The 14,909-nt window shown below is 39.3% G+C and overlaps 1 protein-coding gene across 1 annotated transcript in view; it reads right to left on the bottom strand.

Annotated features, from left to right (window-relative positions):
• Positions 1 to 55: 55 nt before the first annotated feature.
• lrrc17 (leucine rich repeat containing 17) overlaps positions 56 to 14,909 on the bottom strand; it is a 26,369-nt gene continuing 11,515 nt past the window's right edge. The window contains exons 2-4 of the mRNA XM_067582496.1: positions 14,699 to 14,906; positions 5,120 to 5,275; positions 56 to 933 (exon numbers count right to left, since the gene is read on the bottom strand). Coding sequence (XP_067438597.1) covers positions 503 to 933; positions 5,120 to 5,275; positions 14,699 to 14,906 — 795 coding nt within the window. The 3' untranslated portion in view covers positions 56 to 502. The remainder of the gene's footprint in view (positions 934 to 5,119; positions 5,276 to 14,698; positions 14,907 to 14,909) is intronic.

Genomic DNA, 14,909 nt, shown 5'->3' on the forward strand with positions numbered 1-14,909 from the left:
TATCAAAATGACTAACAGAAAAAAGAGATCACCTGCAGTCAAACTCAGAAAGAAGTTTTGTTTTTTTTTGTTGGGGGGTAGGGATGCTGGGGTGCGGGTGGGGTAGATTAGATCTGATACAGACTAGATTAGGGATTTTCTGCAAAAAAGATAAAACAAAAGCTCAAATACCATCTCCTAACTCACTGTCTAAAGGTTAACTCAGCAATACAACATTGCAACTAATTATCTCTGAGGAAGATGTTAACATCCCAAAATGTGCTCCTCTGTTATCCACACAAGATTGAAAATACTGATTACTAAAAAGACATCTTACGACTGAATAATTATCCCAGAATTGTACTTCAAACTGGTCACAGTGGCATTTTTAAACGTAAAATCACTGAGTCTACCTTTATTAATCCATTCTTCAGCCTGTCCACAGACCTCCATTTCAGTCCAACACTCTTGCGTAAATTTCCCTCTATACTAAACTATAACAATCCACAGAACTACCTCCATTCTAACTCAGCCTGATGATCTCAAACCTATTCGGCCTCTTCTCCTTCAGGGGCCTCGGCAGAACCCCCTCAGCTGTCTCCTCTCCGGCCTGTGCCTCATTTTCCGTTCCCCCTTGTTCTGCCTGTCCTGTATCCGTCCCTCCTATTTGTTTATCCTTGGGACATTCCCCGTTGTAGGTCTTCACGTAATCCACAACGCGCCAGCCCCGGAACTCCTGCGGCTCGGAGCAGATCAGGCCAGTGTAGGAGACGCCAGGGTGGTGCTTTAGCCAGTAGGTCAGGTAGTGGATGTTGTAGTCGCAGATCCAGGGGTTGTTGTCCAGCGTGAGCTTCCGTAGGAAGTAGAGGTCCTCAAGCACACCGTACTGGAAGTAATGGAGGCTGTTGTTGGACAGGTCGAGCTCATGGAGGTACAGCAGGCCTGCAAATGCAGCTGGGAGGGGGAGAAAAATAGAACAAAATAAGTTTACATTGCATTGGTTGTGTGTTTTCTTTAATATAATTTTCATTTTTGTTTATTCTAAGAGCATTGAATATGTACATTCAATTGGGATAATTCACCTTTTATGTTACATTTTAATATAGACTGTAACTCCAGTACTCATTTGCAATATTCTGTTCAATTAAAAAGAAGTATACCCAAAGCTTTTCAGGAGTTAAAAAGAAATAGTTTTGACTATAACTTTCTTAATTCCAAGAGGTCATAACATGTCTTCAGCACACAGAGAAGCATGTTGTCCTTCAAATAAAGTGAGAACATCACCAAAATGCATGGTTTTAGCAAGTGTTTGCACTGAAAATTAACAAAAACTTTCTGTCTGGACTATTTACTATGAAAATAATACCTTCTTTCAAAGATTATTGGGCAGTTGCACCTGCTGAATGCATCACATGTAAATGATTCAAGTGGATTTAATAGGAGAACTTAAGAATGGATCACAGATTTTATCTGAATTGAAATCATTTTGATAATAATTACTTTCAGTTGTCTCTCATACAAGTTCATATGAATCAGCTCACATAAACTAGAGTAAAATTGGCTGACACTTTTAATAGGTTGCAGACATTGTTAGCGGTCTGCATTTATGTGTGCCTGTGTGTGTGTTTGAGTGGGAGTAATGGGACAGTGGAGACTGTTTCACACTGTCCAATGGCCTTGGGCTTCACTTTGATCTTTACACCATGGAAGAGTGGAGGGGAGGGAAACAGGACAAGGAGGGAGAGGAGGAGAGCATGTGTGGAACATATAGGAGTTGACAAATATGGTGCAAATAAAGAAATCACAGTGATAGAGACAAGAAAGGAAAAGAAAAATGTACACTATGAACAGAAATCCTTGCATTTCCAATGACTGTAACAGATAAGTTGCTGACACAGATAGGACACCAAGGGGGGGGGGGGGGGTAATGGAGAGATAATGGAAGGATGAGGGACGCCCCCAGTTTAATCTCCCTGTCCCCCTGTCTTATCTCTCTGCTCATGAGACTGACTCCTAATTTGGCTACTGTTCATTTCCTTTTTTTGAGCCACAGCCAAAGCCCAGTGTGATCTACTTTCATCAAAGTGAAGCAGAATGAGCTTGGGAACTGTGTTCAATTTGCAGATGTCATCAGATTATTAAAAAGACAATACTCATACGAACATAAAGTTTGATGGTGCTACCAGATGTTGCCTTAATGACAAATCTTTCTTCAGCGAGTTGGTGTGAAATATCATTTGTTTTTTTTCCATCTGTTCACCATCATTTGAGACTATTATCCATCTTTTTTTTTTTTTTTTTGGAATAAACAAGCAGAGAACTCTAAATAACATCCTAATTTCCAAGTATTTTCACCAGCACTCCCATGCAATCCGCTGAGTCTGCAGTTTTTAAACCCTGTCAGCAATTTTTCCAGCTGTAACACATAGACAGATTAAAATTATTTGAGCTAACAAAGAAACAGACGGTATGGCATGAAAACACAACCCCATCCAACTCCGGCAGAGGTGATAAATTAAGGATTTACCCCACTCAGCTAGTCCCACTCTGGGCTGACCTTGGCTACATGCCTCCATAATAAATAAACAGAATTTCATAGTTTCTAGTCACCGTAACTAACAGATATCACTGTTGCATGAGTCACACTATTACATACTTGTCTGCTGCTCCATTTTTGCTTCACTTACAGTAATGCTGATGAAGGAAAGTTGGATCTTCTACCTTCTGCTTTTTTTTCTTTGGAGTCACAGATAGGTGGTGCCTCCACACTGACAATTCCTAAAATTTCAAGTCGTAGGAAAGTGTGCTAAAATGACTCTCATATATACTCTTCTTTTGTGACTGTTTATATCGTTTTGACTACTTTTGGGTTTGCCCAGCGTGGAAAACCACAGGCGTCTGGCACACAAATTCGCCAGAACCAACAACGAAAGATAATTGCACATAATTATTACTATTATTCCAACTGTACTGGAGTCTAGAGTTTTGCTTTCGTTGTTCATGTTTTTTTCTCACTCTGGTCATCTCACAAAAGAACAACGCAAATAAACAACCTCCTGAAAACGATTTTAAACATTTTGTTTTTAATTTTACACCAAATGTGAGCATGAATAGAAATAGCGACCATGATTGAGACCGTGTGTCATTGGCTGTCACAAGCTCTCAGAATTTATTTTTCAGTTTCCAAACACTGGAGCAAGCTACAGGAGATTGTTTTCATGTGTTTCTGGCAACACCCTCATAATTAAACAACCACATAGGTCTATTGTACCATGAACTCCAGACCAAATCATAGCAGAGTGTTTTCTAATATTCCGTCTCTATGAGTGCTTTCCAAAACTGTTACAAATCACTGTTAAAAAAGTAATTCTGTTTTATAGTGTGACACCGCTGTGGTTAAGGTCTCGTTAGGTTTAGGCACAAAAACCATTTGGTTAGGGTTAGGGAAAGATCATGGTTTGAGTTAAAATAATCACTTGAAACGTGGTGTTGGTTAAAGTTACTACCTCTTAAAAGTTAAGCAACCTTCATTGTCATGGCAACAGTTACGGTATTTAAAAAATTCCCAACTCATGGTTGGAAAGTCCACTTTCTGCCATATATCTATCTAGCCATACACTCAACCCGCTTCCGCATTCCGCGAAGACCCACCCTACTCTGTTTCTGATTGGTTAGTGCTCATTGCCTTCGTTGGTTAGGTTAGTTGGGTTAGGCATGAGGAGTGAGATGGTTAGGGTTAGGGTAAAAATCAGAGTCAGAGTAGGGGCGGGCTTTGAAAAAATAACACCAACCCGCCACCTCCAATTATGGAAATTTGTCACCTTATATAGACGTCATCTCAACTGCGCCACTTCTCTGGGTCATAATTACTACGGCCGCTAGATGGCATCTGTCACCCAAATATAACTACAGGTCATTTTTGCTGGCTGAATTTTCGACCTCTGCTGTCATTTTTCTTTCGAGGACAGGCTGGTTTCTAGGTAATGAAAACTACAGGTTTTGTAAAGGGCTTCCCTCCTGGGCAGGAAAACATGGCTGGAGAGAGTAATGAGTCTGCACTTTTTTAATGCTCCTCTGGTGCTGAGTAGAAAGAGAGAGAGAGAGATGTTCAGAACAGCTGTTCTGCCTCAGCAAAAGTGATCTTTCGAACTCTAAATTGTATTTTTTTTCCCTCGATAAATGGAATGGAAGTTTTTCATGCAGCCTTCCTTAATCATTGCTCAGTGTTGAGATGTGTATTTGGTTACGTGCGTTCTTAAATGCACTACATGTTAACTGCACCTTATGCATCTTGCCTGGTGAGTTGAATAATGATACAGCCAATGTGGGATGACTTCAACAGTTTAACCTTGATCGACATGAATGTCAATGATGAAATGAATCCCTACATAGGAATAACACATCAGTGAAGCTAAGAGATGAGCCAATGAATCACACACATCTTCTGTTGTCTCAGGCAGTCCTCGGAGTAGTGGTGTAGAAATGTGTTATTGTATTCACAAGTGCTTCTGCAAGGTTTTTGTTATGGCAATATGTCATCTGATAGGCATTTTCTCCATCATATCATCCATGTTTTTCTCCCTTCTACAATGTGTGCTTTCAACTGCAATCTCTTCTTATAAATAATCCTGGATTAATGGTCGACCTCAGAAAATGGGTAAACATAGATTGTTACCATGAGTACGCACATGTCAAAGGGTTGTATTGCTAATATTTGTTTGTGGCTGTGAGTGTAGGTTCATACACAACCTGTTGTGCACAGAGTGGATGTGTTTGCATGACTTTTGTCACCAATGAGGTCTCAACTTGATATAGAAAAATCCTTTTTATGTATCAGGACATGTAGTCTTATTTTGGTCATTTATCGCAGCTGAAAAGAGAAGCCAATCTATCTTTTTAAAGCTTATGTGTAGTCAATTTAACCCATCGTTAGACTACATTTATCAGTAAGACTCAACTGCTAATGTCCCAGTAGCAAACTCACTTTATAGTTTAACTTTTTACCAGAATGTTACCAAGGACCCTGTTGTGTGATTTTACACAGACACCTAACAGCTCATCAGAAACAATGTGACCATGGTATTAAGTATTTGTTACACCAGATGTATGTGCACAGCTGTGTGAGGGGATGTGCTGTTACCTGTGTCTATATGCTGCAGGCTGTTGCTGCTAAGGTTAAGCAGCTTGAGGTCTTTGGACAGCAGGAACTGCTTGGGCCTGAGATGTTTGATGGTGTTACGGGACAGATCCATCTTCACTATGTCAGATGGCAGATCAGATGGGATGTTATTCAAATCTGCAGGAAGAGAAAGACAGAGAATATGAGTTATTCCACTCTCAGGGGAGCTGGCAGCAGAGAGAACGAGGGAAGAAGAGAAAAAGTGTCAAATGTAAAACTTAATTCTCGCCATGAGGTAACTAGGTTTTTGCAAAGATTTCAAATAGAGAGAATTAAATACAGTGCTAGTATTCATGGTATTTGCATAAATATTAGCAAACATATGCATTTCCGTATTCCTCTTGATAGTTTTATATGTTTGAGGCAGATGTGTGTAATAAATGAAATCAGAATACAGAATGTAGAGCACCAAAATCAACAGGAGCACTGGAAATCCAATCTGGCTACATCTTTATACATTCTCAAGATGTTGTGTGGGTTGTGTACAACATTTAACATTTTCAAGAGGATGGAGTCAGCTGTGATAACAATATTTGTATGTATAAGAATTTTTCACCTCTGTGCCAGGTACGAGGGTTTCCACTCATTTTCAGTGTTTCCAGCCTCATACATTTCCCTCCTGTAAGATTGTCTGTGAAGGTCCTAATGCATGCAACAGTGATTCCCACATAATCCCATCTCGATAACAGATCCTCTCAGGAGTTTTAAGCGCATTTTACAAATGCTGTACCATCCCTGCAAGATTTGTCAATGTCCACACATTTTATCCCAAAGCAAGACAGTTGAAGCTAGAATCTGGTGTCAAATCAGTGGAAAATACCTGGAGTTTCTTCACAGATGATAAATAGATCCAGATTTATAATAAGTCAAATTCTGCTTCTGTGAGTTTTGCTGTTGGATCAGTGCCTTTTTAAAGTAAAAAAGGCATTTTAATGAGTTTTGAACTGTTTGTGTGGTTCCCACAGTTATTGGATTTGTTTCACCTGTCATTGTCTGTAAACAATATGACAATGATGTAAATTGGAGGTTGCATCTGCTGTGCCAATCATGGTGTAGTTCTGTTAAAAACTGTGAAGGTGGCCTCCTCGATACATGCAGACCTGCATCATCAAAATGAACATGGCTGATCAGTTTTGAAGCAGTTTGCAAAATGGTTGCAGATGAGAGGAAGTGAATATTTATTTTGATATATAATCACTTCTTTATTTTGTCCAACAAAAAAAACAGATTGTGTACGATATGTGTGCACACACATACTAAAAGAGGATGCATACATGCATCTGGACTAGTTTCCTGTATTTATTTACATGGACTGTCTAATTTGGTCCGAAGAATGTTTATGGCTACTTTTACAGCACAGATGTTGCAGTCTTTAAGCACACACTTAACTGGCCACAACATCTGTAGCAGTAATCATGGAGGTATGGTGCCATAAATCATTACTGACTTTAAGAAAATATAATTACACACGCACGAGGACATGGATAAACAACATGCTTACAGATGTAGCTGATATACTCAGGACATGTAGTTATTATTGTTCAGTGATGTGATTAGGTGATGGCTGATGAGTGCGCAGCAGGCAGAGACATTTACAAAGGAAGTTCCATTTTATAAACCGTCAGTCCTCAACAGAGAGAACTTGAAATTTGAAGAGATTCCCACTCTGTTTTAGGTGTACATGTGTCTGCATCTCTTTCCAAACAGCTTTTCACATTTAGCTGGAAACATCAGACTAAAATTCCCAGGCTCTCTTGTGAGAAAGCAGACATCAAGCCTTTGAGCCAAATCCTCCCTGTCCAAGAGAGATACATCTGTGGTCTTCGGTGTTTTACACTGAGCGAAGATAATCTCCTACACAGTGACAGTAGACTGGGTCATTGGTGTCTGTGACCAGGAGGACCTATGCTCTCCTGGATAAAGGAGAAAAAATAACTTCCTTTAACAATCCTTTATTCAGACTTATGTTGTGCCTCTGTTCTTTTATTGCTTCCTGTAGCTAAACGTGTTGCCAGGAACAAGCATTTCATCAGGAGCCTTTGGGGTATCTTTTGATTTTTAATGGGGCAAATCTTTTAGATAAAGTGTTAGGCTCTCTCCCATTTGAACATCTGTGTTATATGCCTCTACAGAGACAGCCGCTGAATGAAGAAACATACAAAGAGAGAAAGGGAGAGAGAACATGTCAGGAAAAGTGAGAGTAATTCAGTCCTAAATGGGTTTGGACTGGATTTTTTGGGGTTTATCTTATCTTTTTTAGAAATCCAAGTGTTTGACCTGATTGCAACAGCGCTGTAAAAAAATATTCCATGGACATTAACGCATCTGCTTCATATCAAAGTACCAGCTTTGAAGAACCTTTTTACAGCCATTAAGTTGCTCATTTGCAAAAATATCCTATGGAGGTTCCATTATTATATAACACATGGATCTTGCATTGAAGTGAATGTACAACAGCTGAACAACAGGTCTTCAGTATTTACTTAGTTTAAACAGATAGAGCTATAAGCCATATCCATGATTAAGTAGGGGTGCAAGGCATTAATCTGGATTTTCATCTGCATATCCCACTCCAGAGGCTACGGGTTGGCAGTGAATGATTTACAGAAAAAGTAGTCTATAGACTAATTGTTTTTCTCTCCTTTTCTCAACCATATATTACATAAGTTGTCTTGCAATGGTGCCATTATCATTCTCATTTTTCAAAGGGAAAAATATACATCTCCATCTGCAGGATATATTTCATCAGAGCATTAATACTGAGTCTGTTTGGAGCGAGTGGTTCTATATTTTTATACTGTTTAGACAGTAGAAAGGGAAGCAGTTAATTTTTTTACTGAGCTGACATGATTACTCTGGGGTCAGCTGTGCATAGTGCAGTGAATTTTTGCGGTTTGGACCCACGCCCCAGGCTTGACAGGGGGAAAGATTTCTTGAAGTGTTTTCTGTGTGGTAGTATTAGATAGAAGTACTGTATATTGGCTTATATGAAACCTGTTGCCCTCCAAAATTTAACCATATTTTAGGTAAGATGTATTGTGCACTAGTTGCCCAACATACAGTGTATGAGCCACGACCAGAGACACAGGCATAGATTGGGGAGTGGACAACCAATGTCAAGGCACTACTGAATTGTATCTACCAATATTTCGAAACCTTGGATGATAATGTGATTTTAACTCTGTGCACGATGAACCAGTAACATCTATGCAGAGTTTCCAGGTTTGTAGACTCCTTTAATATAGAGTTATCTAAGGAGTTCTTAACTTTATCAGGAAAATTCAGGTAGCAGAAACTTGACCAGCAACGAGGCACACAGACTAAGTTAACAAGCTGATTAAAAAATAAATATAAGCTCAAGTTTTTGAGATGGTTTAAATATACTGTAGGGTGATGTTTGGGCATTGCATTGGCTCTGTCATTATGCACTACTTTATTAGCTGCTGGAAACTTTTTGAGTTGTGCAGTCAATTTACACCTCAGGGAAAGAGGTAGGACTATTCTGCAGACCTATTTCAATCCTAAACCCAGGCTGAAGCAAAAGTCTGAATGAGTTGGAATCACTTCCATCTCTTCCTGTCAGCATCCACTGCGGTTTCCCCCTGTGTCTCTAGGGTCTGGATTTTGCTTGCATGTAATATTTGGACTTTACATAACACAACACTTTGTCATCATTCAGGCAGAAGATAAAGATGCTGAGGTGAAGCCTTTTCTAAACATGCTGACAGCCCTGTTTATATATCACTATTACAACGACCAGATTAGTGCAAGGAATCATGTCCTCCCTTACAGTCATAGTCTCAGTGGTTTAAGTCATGCTTAAAAAAATGTTTATTGCCTAACAGCTTTAACTTACAGTAATAGTGGATGAATCAAAGAAAAGTTTCCAGTATTGGACTAAATTCGGAGGTGTGCTTTGTGTCCCAGAAAATAAACAAGATCTTTGTTTGATTAAGGCACATTTCAGACATCTTGTCTTAGAGGAATAGTTGTTCATTTTGGGTGAGAGTCAGATGAGAATAATGATACCACTCTCATGTCTGTACACAAATATGTGAAGCTACAGCCAGCAGCTGGTTAGCTTAACAAACCCCTCGTAAAACCTTGGCATGTCATTTTAACTTCAGTTTTTGTACAGAAATAAACAAATGAGATATAACTTCTTAGTTAGTGAACTTAAGCCAGGCTAGCTGTTTCTCCCTGTTTCTAGTCTTTGTGTTAAGCTAAGCTAACCAGTTGCTGGTGGTAGCATCATATTTATTTACTTATTTATTGTGGGGGTACATGAAGTTTTATCTTTGTTAACATTGGTAAAAACAAGTATAAAGCTTGTAGTGACATATGTGAGGCAATGCCATATGCTAAGCATTGTGGCAGTAAAAATTTTTAGCAAAGGTGTGATGTGTGGATTTGCAGTTAAAGATGCATTTATAGTTCCCAGTAGCACTCCCTGAGCGGCTCTTCATGTTGCTCTTTAAACTCACAGTTGATGCTTTGAAGCTGTTTTGCACACATAATCTGTGCAAAAGGGCTTTTCTCTATTTCTGTCTTGGCCAGGACTCAGTACATGAAATTGCCTCTTTTTGCCCTTGTCACTATGACAACAGTGTCTTGGGGAATAACAAGATAAAGAAAATCATCTAAATATAATCACTATAACTGTTTTCATCCAAGCTACTGCAAATCTTGTGGTTCAGTAAGGGCCAACTTGCCTACAATGATACCATAATAATTAGTTTAAGTGGAAATTCTCAGTATCCCATGGTCTATTCTCACAATGTTTTGTTGACTTTTTCACCTCAGCATGAAAAAATGATTTGGGAAACTCTAAACCCCAGTAGTCAAACTCTGGTTTCTTAACAGTTGCACAGTCCTCAGCGTAAACAGGACCTGCAGGGAAACTTCTTGGCACCTGGCAGAGTTACTGTTGCTGCTAAATCCAGCTGTTAGCCAGAATGATGTTTGATACTGTCCTCTTTCTCATTCATGCTCTCTTCCTCTCTCCGTCTTGCTCAAATGACATTATGGAAGATTTTTTTTTCTGCTGACTAACAGCCCACTGTCTGTGATCCAGGAAGTCCTGTGAGAGCCTGACATAATATCATGCAGGAGTGTGTATGTGTCTGGGAAGTATCCAACTCACCATATACATGAGTCACTTTTCTGCCTGCTCCAATGGCCTGAAGTTTTTATGGAGGATTTATGTTACTTCTGAAACCTATGATTTCTTCACCTTATGAGTCACAGATGCCCAAACAATCCAATACCAGCTTGTTTAAGATTTATTTTTTGGTTTAGAAGTCTTGAAAATATTAGTTTTAATCTAATAACTTCACTACATTTCCAGTACTGAGAATATATTCTCAAACATAACTCTAGTGTAGTGTTATTCCCATCTATGAGAGACGCAGCCTTTAAGAACTCACATATTGCCTTCAACCACTCTGTATAGCACTGATCTCCAGTGAGAAAGATGTGGAGCCTGAAATCTGCTGTGGTTCACCTCAGAGAAACAGCCTTCAAACCAGAGGAAGGGGGACATGGAGACATGGGAAAAATGGAGAAAGAGATAGACAAGAGAAAAATATAGGGTTTGGAGACAGAGGGAACAGAGTAGGTTTCCACTCTGCTCTGGGTTTTCTACTTCTTGCTGCCTGCTGGCTTTCCAGTCCTGTGTGAAGAAAACCATGTTCCACATTTGTTGCGCCTGCCCACACTCATGTCCACCCTCTCAACAGTTTGTTTTCACTACATCTTTGTATTCGCATGTTTGTCTTATTCTTTGTTCCTCTTAAAGTCTTAGCTAATGAATTTTTAATGCTGCAAGTCCTGTTTATCTGCACAGACCCAAAGGGGCCCCAAAAGCCCCAGGTTCATTGCATGTTAATTTGTTTTGGTAATATTATTAAATGCAAATTGCACCTCTTAAGTAGAATATCAAGCAAGGCAGGACCAACATTATTTGCTAATTTTGTAACTATGTCTTGTAAAGAAACCCTGTGTCAAAGTCTAGTTATAGTATAATATATATAATTTTTTTTTTGTTTATATTGTGCTCACATAATGCATATTCCTAATCAAATTACCATATTCCATTGTGGAGTTTCTGACCTCTAGTAACGCTATACACTATCCTACCAATCATGTCACACTATTCCACTGATCTACAGGTGGATGTGATGCACCGAGAAACACAGCAATGCACCCACAAAGGTAGAGAAGAAGAAGACTGCAAGCTAGTTAACATGGATGTAAACAATGCAGGATTTAAAATGCTTGAAAATCAGTTGTGGAACGAAATGGATTCAACACATTTGTAGATCACAAGGTTACACACAATGTCTTTTGGTGAGTAACAGTGACCGTGAACATAACTTTTCTTTATTTACAAGAAAACTCTACTTCCATCACAGGAGCACTGGTTGCTCTTGATTTAATGAGGTAACAGGAAGCATAAACGTGGCACAGAGGGCAATAGGTGGGGTGTCACAAGGGGCCCAATGGCAAATTTCTGTCCCATGGCTGCCTAAAGTCAATTCAGCCAGGTTTCACATTATCTGAAAGACATAGAGGGTCTTCAGATAGTAATGAAGGTTGACTAAAAGAATGCAAAACAATATGTGTTTGGGTTACTTCTGCAATGTGATATCCAAAAGTTTTCAAGGCTATATCACACAACAGCGTATCAAAGTCTGCCAGCATCTGCATGTGTTCAGATTGTTCAACAGACAATGTAGAGAAAACCTGAATGCATAATGATATACTCTACCTGTGATTAGATTTCACTGTGACTGACAGCTTAACAACCAGTGCAACTAATGAAAACATTGGTGCTGAAAACAACAGAATGAAAAGTCTCCACGTCTCAACTAGTATCAGCTTACAGCAGCAATATGGGCGTCTTTACGAATCAAACCATGTATTGAAGGTAATGCGCAACAGCTGTAGTCTATTAAGCAGCATTCACACACATCACATATCGCTTTCATGGTGGGGCACAATTTAGGAAGTAGGATGGTGAGTTATTAGTGTGCATGAAAAAAAAAAGATGGAAAGATGGATGGGAGAATCAGCCAGTGAGAAAAACATAGAAACCTCATAGTGGTTCAGATAAAGAATCAATTCAAAAGTTCTACTGTAGAAAAAATCAGGAAAATATGCAAAAAACGTCTTCAAGCATTTGCACAACACAGTCGCTGCATTGTGTGGTTTTGGCTTGTCTGTGCTCTGTGAAAGATTGCTTTCTCTGGAGGGCATAAGCTCTCCATTTATAGATGCATCCAATTTCTCATTTAAATCTGGAATCTCACTTGTTCTGAATCATGGACACAGACAATCCTTCGGTGCTTTGAGGAGGACGGAAATAGAGGAGTTTGTTGGACAGACAGATGAAAGGGAAGAAGATGAGAGAGCAAACCAGATTAAAGAACCCACATAAAAGTAGCAAAAAGTGATCTGTCTGCACAAATTCAGAAATCATCATCCTTTTGAAAAGCAATATTGAAACAATTTTCTATGGAGAATTGGGGACATCACAGCCACTACGATAGCAGCTGCATAGTGGCATTTTTACTCAGAGAGAACCAGATGTGAAAATTGGAAGAGGTAAAAGAAAATTGGCAAAATTGTCCCATTCCCTCCCCCCTTTCTCTTTCTCTTCTCCTGTTATTTAGACTGATAGCTGCCTGTTTTCTATCTTTACTGCTGCCTTCTACCCAGGCAGTTTGAAAACCAAAAACACAAACAGATTGAGATGCTAGTCATTACCCCCTTTTAAAAGGAAAATTACTGAATGCAGGATTTATATTGGAATCAAGGTTTGACATTAACTTTTTTACTCACCAGCCACTGTGGCTAGAGGTTTTTCAAAGTTACGAGCCACTCAGCATTTTCACTAGCCACAATTTTGTTTGATTAAAGTTGACTATGGTGTGCAACAATTTACTTGAAGAGCTATATTTACAACCCTTTTAAATATAAATGACCACCATAAACACCCAAATCAAGACTACATAAAAATTAAAACACTACAGTCATCAAATATTCAGCTCTGATAAGGTTCATATAACTGTTCATATAACATTACCAGCAATTCTCGACCTGACCTCCACTTTTCATTGAACAGTCTTTTCTTTTTCTTTGTCTCTTCTTCCTTTTCAGTTTCATCATCAGGTTTTCTCTTGTGTTGTCTGCTCTCTGGGCTTTGTTACAGTTGTTATGTGCTGCCACATCATAGCCTATGTTGGTCACTGGCGCACAAGCACAAGGCATTAGGCCTAACACGAATGAACCGATAGAATGAGCAAACACTGTGTGCAGGTATGTATAGGTATATATTCTATCTGCATTTGGCAGGTGGGCTGGTGCTAATGTCAATTCCTAATTAGAATACAATAGAGATGTTGCAAAGATTAGAATAGTGCTGAGCGCCACAAATAACCACACGAAGAGCATAAATAAACTACCCACAATGCAGCTGATCAAAATGCCACACATAACTTACACAATATGATACATTGCAACAACAGCAAGTAGCCTGAAATATGATAGAATAAAGTGAAATGAAACTACTACCCCAACTTTAAACTAAAAGCTTCTGGGTGCCACTTTGGGTAAAAAAGAGCAAGAGTTTGAAATCACAGACCATGCCCAGCCCAGAGCTCCTGGCCGTCCCGCATGGCAAATTTAACAAAAACAAATACAATTCTACCTGTTCAGCCTAGTTGTAATCAAAACATCAGACGGCAAAATTAATTCTGGCACCCAGTTTAACTGAACAAGCGAGTCTAAGTTTAGACTGGAGAGAGTCTGTGGCTGAGTGTCCACTGGGCAAACCTAACAAATGTACCTTTTTGTATGCAAGGTACATTTCTGCCAGGCCTCTCTATTGTGTATTTGCCAGTAAAATTAAGTCTCGTCACACTTGACAGCCATCAAACAAGTGGCAACGCTTTTAAGTAGCTAACTATGATTTCACTTCATAGACCAGAGTTTGGCTGCAAATGAACTGAGGAGATGTAAATAGAATCTTTGTATTTGTTAATGTTTCTTCAGTATTTGGTTTGTACCATGTCACCACTTTTCTGTGGACATAGTAGAAATTTGATTTCACTTTACTTTCTCCAGGAAGAAAGGTTGGGATGTTGGATTGCTATGTTTGATTATTACTTTCTGAAATTCAGTTTATAAAAAATACCTACTACTGACAAAAAATGTTCACATGAAGTTGTTTATGTGATAACCACTGAACCAACTCCGTGACAACAAAGTAACTCCATCCGCTTGAGATGGTGATGTGTCTGAAAGATTTGGATACAAGCAGGCTAGGTTTACCGTGTGTTGAGAATTTATTGTTTCTGAGGTCAAAAGGGAGCCAAATTGTGTGGTCAAATTCACATTTTCCATTATCCGGGAATAGCATTGAAAACATGAAATTTGTGCTTCAGAGTTTGTGTTAAGTTCACAAATTATATGAGGTTTCATTTTTAGCATGACATGAACAAGATAAAGATCCAGAAATACAGAACTTGACGGTCTCACCTTTGTTGCTGCAGTCCAGCTTAGGTTTGGGGAACATGTAGGTGTGACACATGGATGTAGCTTCTGGCTTCACCTTGATTGGTGGAGGTCTTGGTCGCCCCTCCTCTCCACTCCCCGGCCTCCTGTCCACCTGGTTGTCATTAGCGCACAGCGAATCCACATTCACCTTCTTCAGTTTCTGGCCCCTCAGCGAAAGGGGCTCTGCGCACTT

The sequence above is a fragment of the Thunnus thynnus genome, chromosome 23 (genome assembly GCF_963924715.1).
Source record: "Thunnus thynnus chromosome 23, fThuThy2.1, whole genome shotgun sequence".
NCBI lineage: Eukaryota > Metazoa > Chordata > Actinopteri > Scombriformes > Scombridae > Thunnus > Thunnus thynnus.